Here is a 12,020-nt window from a genome sequence, read left to right on the forward strand (position 1 = left end):
ATAATTTAAGCAGGACAGCTAGACTGTAGATAAGGAGGAAATCACACACAAGGCAGTTTGTAGGGAGAAGACAGCAGAATTCTGGGCACACAAAGTCTAAAACTAGGAGCAGGTTGCAAACTGAATTATCTGGGTGTCTGAAAATAAATGAAGGGTTCAAAATTGTACACTGGAACTGCAACTTCTTACTTGTGGTGACCACTAACATATTTAAAAATCATTTTTTCCACATTAAAGGTGTCCAATGCCTTCAAACTTGTATTTCAGTAAGGCACTTGGTTTGCTCCTGTCCCTCTTAGCCCATTATTCAACTCACTCTGCTAGAATGAGATGGACTAACCTCCCTGTATGCCTCAGGACAGCCAGTCTATTGCCCTCTGCTGGGTTCTCCAACTCTAGCAAAGTGTGCACATAGTCCCCACCAACCCTACAATGGCTCCCAAAGTCTCAGGGGCTGTACAGAGGCCATACTCTATGGCACCACTCAGGCTACCACAATATCCTGGTCTCTGCCTTCAGCCCACTGGCTTACCTAACTGCTGCCATACTCTGGCCTTTTCACTCTGCTCCATTCAGGCTCTTAAGTTCTGCATCAAGCCTAACTCACTGTGGCTGTACTTAGGCCAGCTTGCTCTGCACACCCACAGCAGGTCCCCCAGGCACCATGCGTGGTCAATGCTGAACTCCCTCCTCTGGTGCCAAATACTCCCCATTAAGACTTTTACTGTTCCCTTCTCTCAATGTCAGGGTGCAGCAATTATGCCACAATGTTTGCAAGCTCTGTGTGGGCCTATGCTGATAATCGGCACATCCTCCTCCTACAGGGTCAGCACAACATCACACTAGCCATTATCTATACAAGAAAAGACAGCATACAGTACAACTTGGCACTTATACGGGGGCAGCGAATACAAGCGAAGCAAAGCTTTTCACTTCTGGAAACAGAAAACTGTTCGAAAATGTTGAAAAATGTTGTTCTTTAAAGAGAACCTGCGACCATTTTGAAAAATAAAAAACATGAAAAACATGGCCTTACCTGAATTCTTGTTCATATCCATAAATCCTCTGGTACTGGTTTGATGTTTATACCACCAGTATTTTTTTCTGGGGCCCCAACATGTAAGTTGCCATTGGTTTGACAAGGGCACATACCTTGAGTTCTTTCCTGAGTCTTCTTCGTCGTTCTTCAGCCACATCACGCTGCTGAAGCTGCCACTGTGACACGCTTCAAGAAGACTCCACCTCTGGAGAGAACTCTTAGTATCCTTCCCCCTAGCAAACCAATGCAAATTTACATATAGGGTGCCAGAAGAAAAAACTATGAGGGGAGAAAAACATCAAACCGTCTCTAGAGGATTCACACATGCATGGTTTTCTTTTTTGAAATGGCATCATGTCCTCTCCTCTTGAAATCAGTTAAATATATTGAAATTCTGCAGTTGTGTGCCCATTCTGATGATATACAATATTAAAATGAAACATCAGTTAATCTTGTACTAGATCAACTGAATACATTAGAAAGGAATGCCTAAATCTGAATGCTTTTATATGTCCTTTCTGAAAGTTGGTGACCAGAATTACACCATGTATCCCCGAAGAAGTCTTACCATGGACTTTTATAGAGGCAAGACTGTACTTTACGCACGTGAGTCTTATCCTCTGCTTAGTTTGTTGGCTTTGGCTGCCAATGACTGATGTTGCATGCTGCTGGGCAGATTATGAACCACAGTTACACTTATAGACTTTGTCATGAATTATCTGTGCAGACACGATAAAAAATAAATAAAATTATATGTAGCTTTTATCCACCCCAACTAACAATCTGATTATTCACTATATATCCTGCTACAGACCTACAGTTGCATGTGCAAGTATGTAAACCCTTTGGAATGATATGGATTTCTGCACAAATTGGTCATAAAATGTGATTTGATCTTCATCCAAGTCACAACAATAGACAATCACAGTCTGCTTAAACTAATAACACACAAAGAATTAAATGTTACCATGTTTTTATTGAACACACCATGTAAACATTCACAGTGCAGGTGGAAAAAGTATGTGAACCCTTGGATTTAATAACTGGTTGAACCTCCTTCGGCAGCAATAACTTCAACCAAACGTTTCCTGTAGTTGCAGATGAGACGTGCACAATGGTCAGGAGTAATTCTTGACCATTCCTCTTTACAGAACTGTTTCAGTTCAGCAATATTCTTGGGATGTCTGGTGTGAATCGCTTTCTTGAGGTCATGCCACAGCATCTCAATCGGGTTGAGGTCAGCACTCTGACTGGGCCACTCCAGAAGGCGTATTTTCTTCTGTTTAAGCCATTCTGTTGTTGATTTACTTCTATGCTTTGGGTCGTTGTCCTGTTGCAACACCCATCTTCTGTTGAGCTTCAGCTGGTGGACAGATGGCCTTAAGTTCTCCTGCAAAATGTCTTGATAAACTTGGGAATTCAATTTTCCTTCGATGATAGCAATCTGTCCAGGCCCTGACGCAGCAAAGCAGCCCCAAACCATGATGCCCCCACCACCATACTTCACAGTTGGGATGAGGTTTTGATGTTGGTCTGCTGTGCCTCTTTTTCTCCACACATAGTGTTGTGTGTTTCTTCCAAACAACTCAACTTTGGTTTCATCTGTCCACAGAATATTTTGCCAGTACTGCTGTGGAACATCCAGGTGCTCTTGTGCAATCTGTAAAGGTGCAGCAATGTTTTTTTTTGGACAACAGTGGCTTCCTCTGTGGTATCTTCCCATGAAATCCATTCTTGTTTAGTGTTTTACGTATCGTAGATTCACTAACAGGGATGTTCACATATGCCAGAGACTTTTGTAAGTCTTTAGCTGACTCTAGGATTCTTCTTCACCTCATTGAGCAGTCTGCGCTGTGCTCTTGCAGTCATCTTTACAGGACAGCCACTCCTAGGGAGAGTAGCAGCAGTGTTGAACTTTCTCCATTTATAGACAATTTGTCTTACCGTGGACTGATGAACAGCAAGGCTTTTGGAGATACTTTTATAACCCTTTCCAGCTTTATGCAAGTCAACAATTCTTAATCGTGGTCTTCTGAGAGCTCTTTTGTGCGAGGCATCATTCACATCAGGCAATGCTTCTTGTGAAAAGCAAACCCAGAACTGGTGTGTGTTTTTCATAGGGCAGGGCAGATGTAACAAACACCTCCAATCTCATCTCATTAATTGGACTCCAGTTGGCTGACACCTCACTCCAATTAGCTCTTGGAGATGTCATTAGTCTAGGGGTTCACATACTTTTCCACCTGCACTGTGAATGTTTACATGGTGTGTTCAATAAAAACATGGTAACATTTAATAATTTGTGTGTTATTAGTTTAAGCAGAGTGTGATTGTCTATTGTTGTGACTTAGATGAAGATCAGATCACATTTCATGACCAATTTGTGCAGAAATCAATATCATTCCAAAGGGTTCATATACTTTTTCTTGCAACTGTATATAGTTAATGATATAATACTCCATAACATCAACCAGTCTCTTAGAGCCTCTGTTACTGTTTGATAAGTATTGTCAGCCTATGATATGTGTCATTGTCTATCGAATATAAAGATGTTTCCTACTGAGCTTTAAGGAATGAAAGAGGTTTTCCAGGACTGACCGGTGGGGGTTCAACACTTGGCACCACCATTTATTAGCTGTTTGATGAGGCTGTGGTGCTCTGGTGAGCGCTGCGGCCTCCTCACTACATACCAAACACAGTGCTGTATATTGTATAGAGGCTGTGCTTGGTATTGTAACCCAGGCCCATTCACTTGAGCAATACATAGGCCATGTGATGTCACTGGCCTAGAAAGAGGCTGCAGGGCTCAGTGAAGTGCCGTGGCCCTATTCAACCAGCTGATCAATGGGAGTCTGACCCCCATCGATCAGATATTAATAAACTGTTCTGAGAATAGGCCATCAATATTCTTCTCTCGGAAAACCTTTTAATGAATAATAAAAAAATAAAAATAAAAGTAGCATAGCAGCAGCGATGTAATTTCCTATATCAGATTGTAGATCAATCAGATTTTTCAGAAAAAATAAATGTAGTGTTGACTGCTTGTAAAAGACTGAAATAGAGGATGTAAATCTGAAGGGGTCCCTGCTTTATATGGTCTATAGTCACTTGTCTAACTCCTGAGTTGGACATTTTTGTTACACACAGCATATGGATAGCCAAGCCAATCGCTCTCACTAATTGTCCTTTAAAGTATCAGCATGTATTGATCTCATTAACAATATCTATTTCTGAGCAACTGTAAATAATAATAATTCATTATAATTATTATTATTATTATTAATAATAATAATAATTAAATAGTTTAAATCCCTGGACCATTATAATCTACTCATTCCTATGGCAGCTTATTGGTTGATTATACCAATATCCATAGAAAACTTTGATATTGTTATATTGCGTAAAGTCATTGTAGTAGTGGGGCGCACTGGGGACTTTCAAATAATAATAAAAAGGTAGTGAACATTGTGACCAAACCATGTTACAGTGCAAGCGCTACAGTAACCATCAGATATACATTACTGGTCCTTAAAGGGAGCCTGTCACCAGGAAAGTGCAGTGCAGTCTCCAGGCAGCATGTTATAGAGCAGGAGGAGCTGAACAGATTGATATATAGTTTTGTGGGGAAAAAACCTCAGCTTAGATACTTGTATTTATTCATTTAAACAATTGCTCTTTTTATGCATCAGAGTCATGTGGGTGGAGCCACTCTGTGATTGACAGCCTTCTCTGTATGCTTAGTCATGCAGTGACGCCACCCACATGACTCTGTTGCATAAAAAAGAGCAATTGTTTAAATGAATAAATTACAAGTTTTACAGATTATTTTTCAACAAAACTATATATCAATCTGCTCAGCTTCTCCTGCTCGATTACATGCTGCCTGCAGATTGCACGGCATTTTGTGGCGACAAGTTCTCTTTAAGACCCTAATCACTTTATGGCAGATTTTTATCTTTGATAATGAAATCTCACCTTTTAGGTACTCTAAAATAAGTTATTCTTGATTCATTCAGAGTGACTAATGCACTGGACCATATAAAAAGAGGCCCCCTATCACAAATATGGGACCTGCGTCCCACCTGACCCCCAAAAGCAGTGACACAGGAGACTTAACTGCTGCCTGTAGCCGTATCCACTGTAGTCTATTGATGACAGATGACTACTTCTAGAATTAAAGCCCAAAATTCATAAAGATTATTACAGGAGTTCTCATTGTGTAAGAATAAAGCAGTCTCCCAATGGTACACAACTCCTGAATTTCGGCATATTCTCAGATTTCTGACGCCGCTGCTGGAAGTGTTTTGAGCAGGTAGCCACTACACGTAGACGCATTACATGGTTTGACATTTTGCATGAACCACTCTGCTGCACCCTTTCCATTACTGTCAGGAATAAACTGTAAAACATATTTCAGCCATATCTGTTTAATAGAATATATGTGTTCATATGGTTAGAATAAATGTTATGATGCATGACGGACTTTACAGTCAAGTGTTCCAAACTTTCCTTTATCCAATGCTCTGCGATGACTAAGTTCATGACAGATCTTTATGGTCTTCAGCTCCAAATCCTGCTTTCCTTCCCAATGTCTTTTAGAGAGTGAGCACTCTTTGATTGCCTGCCGTCACCATGAGGTGTTGGAAAGTAAAGACATATCATGCTTCCCTGATGAAATTTAAAGGGGTTGTCCTGGATTACAAAAACATGGCTGCCTTCTTCCAAAAACAGCATCACACCTGTCCACAGGTTGTGTGTCTCGGATCCCCAGCCTCTGGGAAGTCTAGGACAGGCATGTGTAGGCTGTGCGGAGTTGTTAGGAATTTTATAGGATTTTATTTTCATTGTTAATATCATAACATTATGTTGTGTGGTAAGGTTTTATTGAGTTATCAAATGCTTCACTCTAGCACTTTTCACATGTACCTTCATTTCATCATTGTATTGTCTCTTGGTGGTTACTTGCATGCCACGTATCTCTGCATTCCTGCGGTCATCTATATATAGTAGTAGTAGATAGGATTGAAGGAGAGCTTGCTCCAGACTGGATCTTAACACTGCACTTTGTATATCGGTTCAATATACATTTGGTGAACACATCTTTTCTTTTTAAGTAGACATTACCCCAATAACCTGATTTACAAAATAATGGTATTGTTCAGGATAACTTATATTGAATGGAACATGTCAAACCCATCTGTACATTTTGTAACATCTGTTATACAGTATATGATACCCTTGTTGTAGCAGACATGTGTGAGTTTGCTAATACAGATGAAAGTATACTGTATACTGACAATATACCAGAATGTAGTAGTTACCCTTCCCATGTTTCAACCCCATGATAGGCATTAAATGACAGATCTTTATGACCTTCAGCTCCAAATCCTGCTTTCCTTCACAATGCCAGCTGTTAATATGTAATGTCACAGGACATCTGTCAATTATCCAATACACAAACAGGGTATTTAGGAACGTATAATTAAAATATAACGCATATTATTATCAAAAATATAACATTCTAAGTAAATAGTATAAATACATTTTAATGATTAGAAAGCTCAAAATACAAGGGGTGGAACGGTCTTACCATGCTTCAGACAATCATGGTTGCAGTTGGTTGCTATCTAAACCCAGTATTCCCTATAGATGATCCCTATTCAGCCTTTCTTGTTGTATTTTGATTTATTTAAGTGTGTATTTTATGGGTATTGTTTGGTATGTATGCTAAAGTGACCGGGAATTAATTTCCCTTTGGGAATAATAAAGTTGCATTGTATTGATGAACAGGAATAGGATATTTACACCAAAAATGGCAATCCTTTACTGGAATCTTGCCCTAATATTCCCTATTATGCTCCTTTACTCCTTTATATCACCTAGGATCCCTCAGGGTAGATAGAGATCGAAGCACTGAAACTCATAATGGCTCCACTATAGCAGATATATGAGGAGAGCGGAGATATGATCGCCCATTTCCTCCTGGGGTCAGCAGACAAGTACTATGGGTATCGTGTAATGTAGCAGGAATTGTGTGAGCATGCATTTCTGCTTTGGATGCAAGGTCCGAGTTCAGTATATTCCCACTGTGCCATCCTGGGTAATATACAGAAGAGACATAAAAGGGAGTAATAGGGCAAGGTTCCAGCATAGGATCACCCTTTTTCCGGTCAATGATCCTATCCAAGAATGGCTAAATAAGGATCATCTATAGGGAAAGCTGTATAATTGATACAAGGACCTTCACCTTGTTAGATATAATTAGATGCCCTATCAAGGTGAAATATATGGATGCATTTGTCCCTACCAACTTATTCCTCCAAAAGCATGACTTTCAGAATAAAAAGTAACAGTAGCATATCTTACAGTAGCATCAACAAGATAATGATTGCTTTTGTGAATCATTAATAACAACAACTCTGTTTCCCTCCTTCACAGATTCAAAGTCGAAGGAAAAAGATTCTAGACCTTTATGCAAATGTGTGCAATGTTGCAGAGGGTAAGTACTCAATAACGCTACAGAAGATTATAAAGTTATTTAGCTGGTATTGGCACACAGTGAATGGGAACCCAGAAGTACTTCGTCCCTCCTGTATTACAGCAAATGAAGGTCTCAAAAGGGAGAATATTCCCATTTGGAGTGTCCTCTATGATCCAGAAAGTAGAGCCAGTCTGTTGGACCTGGTATTGTCCATGTGTTTAAGGGACTCCATCCATTTGAATAGCAGCATTTGATGCTACATGCATAGCAAGACGAAGCTTCCCAGCTGATCGCCAAGGGATGATCTTCGAGAAACAAAAAATGTTTATCAGCAATTCTTTTAATTGACTTGCTTACTTTTGTAAAGATATGAGTTGGGGCAACCCTATACGTTTTGAGATGGAATCCACTCATGATTACTACATTTGATCATTGCTGTGTGTGCAGGCTTTCGTTTTTATGAAGACAAATTATCGTCTAGGTTACATTTTATTACAATAATTGTGTTCCGTTCTAGACCTCACCTACAAAATTACATCAATGAGGCCAAGTTCACACTTTAGTCAGTTTTGTCCTCACAATAACTGATAAAAATAACTGACCAAATAACTGAAGTGTGAACTCAGGCTAAGATAATATTCCATTTCGAGGGGGAAAGCGCTTGATACCTTAAAATATTTCAATATTTCAATTGCCTGCCTTTAAAAAAAAGACAAACTAAAATGAAGATACCCTGTTAGGGTATATGGACAACCTAGAGGGGGTTCCTCAATTGGAACCCCCATCTGCACACCAGAATGGAAACATGCTCTATAGGAATGACTCCCATTCTGGCAGACTTGGGCCATCCTTCTATTTCAGGGATTGCCATATACCTCCAGCTGCAGGGCAAATGACTGTCTGGTCGCAGCTTCTCCTGGGAACATTTAACTGTTTGCAGGAGGTCCCAAGATCAGGACCAGAGGGAATCAGCTGATCATCCAGGGGGCTGCATTCCACAGTCTCTGATGAGACAACCCCTTTAAGAATAAGGGCCTGAATACATAATAAAAAGGAAAGGAGTAACTTTGCAAGCATTTTGTAGCTGTCAAAGTAATAGTACCTTGAGACAGGTTCTCTACTGATGCAGTGGAACCATCTCCAGGAGAGAATACTACAAAAATCCATCAAAGGAAAGATAACAAGATTAGGTCTATATTGCTTAAATGATATCACATTAAATTAATAGATATGTCTTATCCTTCAGGACTGAGCCCTACAGAACTGCCATTTGACTGTCTGGAGAAGACGAGCAGGATGCTAAGTTCTACTTATAATACAGAAAAGGCAATCGTTAAAACGTGGCGCCACCTTGCTGAGAGTTTTGGTTTAAAGAGAGATGAAATTGGAGGAATGACAGATGGACTTCAGCTTTTTGATCGGATCAGTACAGCTGGATATAGCATCCCAGACCTGCTCACTAAGTTGGTACAGATTGAAAGACTAGATGCAGTGGAATCTCTATGCACAGATATTGTGGAATGGGCACAAGCTACTCCTACTATCACACCACCTACAGTGCCTAATAATGAAAGTTTATGAAGAGTTATTGAACGCATGATAGACGCTTATTATGGAATACAGGAGGACAGATCTCTCCTGATGATGAGCCACCAGACATATTGTCTTGGTTAGGTACTACAGAGGGTCAAGAAAGGGCACTTAAGCCATGATATGTAGCATCAGGAAGCATATATCGCTTTGTAGGAGACAAAGGAACATATAAAACTCTTTGTATTGGAGAGTGAGGACATGTGAGGACAGTGACCACTGAATAACATTATTTAATACTTATGTTCTTTAAATTAAACCTGACTTCAGAAGGACTTCTTCTCTGGGATTTCTAGTTTCTGATGAACCAAAGACTTACATTTCTGAAACACATCACCTGCCTTTTATACAGGTTTACTCAGCTGGAACTCAAGCTAAATGTGGTTTATTTCCAAGTAAGGTGATATTTCTGCACACAGGCTGCAATCACACATTTCAGAATCTTTCATCAGTTATTTAAAGCTAAAGATTATTTTATTTCTGGCTTAATCCAAAGCATTTTGGAATGGGGCATTACCAATGGGGGCAATTACCACAACCAGTGAGTTGGACCTCCAGTGATTTTTGGAATAACCAAAGAATGATATATTTAACCAGTGTGGGACCGAGCTGCAGGTTTTCCAAGCAGGGGCCTAGCATATAGTTTTTAATAAAGATGTATTGGTAAGTTATACCAGTTCAATAAAGCAGCTCATTTATAAGGGCCAAGGGTCGGCAACCTGCGGGACTCCAGCTGGTCCTCCAAACTACAACTTTCAGCATGCTCACCTCCGCAACTATGCCCTGACCTCCCATAGAAATAAATGGAACATGCTGAAAATTGTAGTTTCAACAGCTGGAGTGCCAAAGGTTGCTGACCCCAGATATAAGCTATGAAAATGTTCTATTCTTAGAAATCCCCTTTAAAAGGGTTGTCAAGCCTTATCTTAAGTGATGGCCTGTCCTCACTAGCTGATCGGTGAGGTTCACACCCTGCATCCCCATTGATCAGCTGTTCTGTGTAGCTCCGTCACTAGAAGTCAGCGCCAGAGCTACACAGTACCGCCAACATCGTAGCGTACAGTGTTCCTCACTGCAGCGCTGCTGCCACTGACTTCCTATCAACCCCCACTAATCAGGTAATGATGGCCTATCCTGAGGGTGGGACATCACTTAAAAAGGCTGGACAAGTCCTTTAAGGATTAGTTTTCTATTGAGGTTGCAGTATTTTTGACAGCATGAATAGTGCTTCAGATGGAACTATTCTTGCCATTAAATATACTTGAAACTAGGAGAGAAAAAGCATAACACAACTAATAGAGCCTGAACCAAATGTAACTTACTTTTCTCACACACAATGACAGCTAGGGAAAGAATGAGTTTAGATAAAAAATGAAGTGTTATTTTATTACACATTTATTGATGCCATTTAAACTGAAATGTATTATGGTTGTGTCCTAATGGTCATACTGCAGGATACTTGTCACTTTGCTCTTGAATTTTGTACTTACCATTACTCTATTACATACCCCAAGGTTTTCTGTGTTAGTGCCCTATTGAATGCAGTCATTTTCCATTTTATTAATTATAGATGGGAACACGCTTAAAGGCTATGTACACCTTTGGGAGCTTTCTTTTATTATTGCATTATACTTATTTTGAGCTAAAATCATTCTTTCAATTGGTCTTATTAAAAATATAGAATCCTTTTTTTTTGTACATAGCTGAGATGCTGTGGTAGCAGCCTTTGGCTTCTCTGTCTTTTCAGTCATTTGGGGAGCTGTGGGGCTCCTTATCTCTGACATTATAAACACTCATTATAGCTCAGTTCTTGTCTTACTGTTGAAAATGTGGCTTAAATAAGTATGTATGACCTCTTAGTAGTTTAGAGATAAGGGTTAGTAGATGACCACAAAGTGAAGGTGAAAGTACCCGTCACAGTTAGAAAAACAGTTAACCCTTTGTGACAGAATGGCTCAATATTTTTAATAAAGGCCAATTGAAAATATGATTTTTGCCAAATAAAAAATAAACAAAAATTGCCTCCAAAAGGTGTACATAGCTTTTAAGCCTTGGAAAAATGTTGGCATACCTACTATTTAATGGTGCAGTCTCATGAAGCTGATTGCCATGTATCCAGCTTCAGAAACCCAGCAACAAGCCGTATATTTCCCATGCAGAAACCACTGTGGAATATAGTATTAGATGTCGGTCATGTCAAATGAATGGCTAACCATGAAATACAGGGATGGGCCACATCCGCAATAGAGTGAGTCTCTCTTTCTTAGTGGCTCTGTGCTATAGTTATGGACAGGAGGTTCTTAAGAGAATGACCTTCAATAATGTCTATATGTCCCATGTCAGCATTTAAAAGTATCTGATTGCCGTAATGATTATCCTATTCAAAAATACTGGGTGGCGTTCAGTAATCTCAACCTACACTGAACAAATATATAAATTTGCATGAGCTGAACTCAAAGATCTGAAACATTTTCTACATACACAAAAGACCCATTACTCTCAAATATTGTTCACAAATCTGTCTAAATCTGTGTTAGTGAGCACTTCTCCTTTGCCGACATAATCCAGAAAACCAGTCCGTATCTGGAGTGGCCACCATTTGCCTCACTCAGTGCAACACATCTCCGTCGCATAGAGTTGATCAGGTTGTTGATTGTGGCCTGTGGAATGTTGGTCCACTCCTCTTCAATAGCTGTGCGAAGTTGCAGAATATTGGCAGGAACTGGATCACTCTGTCATATACGCCGATCCAGAGCATCCCAAACATGCTCAATGGGTGACATGTCCGGTGAGTATGCTGGCCATGCAAGAACTGGGATGTTTTCAGCTTCCAGGAATTGTGTACAGATCCTTGCAATATGGGGCCGTACATTATCATGCTGCAACATGAGGTGATGGTCGTGGATGAAT

General features: G+C 39.9%; 1 protein-coding gene across 4 annotated transcripts in view; it reads left to right on the plus strand.

Annotated features, from left to right (window-relative positions):
• The window catches only part of EDAR (ectodysplasin A receptor), a 111,831-nt gene extending 100,253 nt beyond the window's left edge, over window positions 1–11,578 (plus strand). For 3 of the 4 annotated variants that reach the window (XM_044284807.1, XM_044284804.1, XM_044284805.1), the window contains exons 11-13: window positions 1,565–1,645; window positions 7,478–7,538; window positions 8,767–11,578. In XM_044284807.1, coding sequence (XP_044140742.1) covers window positions 1,565–1,645; window positions 7,478–7,538; window positions 8,767–9,101 — 477 coding nt within the window. In that variant the 3' untranslated portion in view covers window positions 9,102–11,578. The remainder of the gene's footprint in view (window positions 1–1,564; window positions 1,646–7,477; window positions 7,539–8,766) is intronic. The other variant, XM_044284806.1, reaches the window with a different exon arrangement.
• The last annotated feature ends 442 nt before the right edge of the window (window positions 11,579–12,020 follow it).

The sequence above is a fragment of the Bufo gargarizans genome, chromosome 3, assembly GCF_014858855.1.
Source record: "Bufo gargarizans isolate SCDJY-AF-19 chromosome 3, ASM1485885v1, whole genome shotgun sequence".
NCBI classification, from domain to species: Eukaryota; Metazoa; Chordata; class Amphibia; order Anura; family Bufonidae; genus Bufo; species Bufo gargarizans.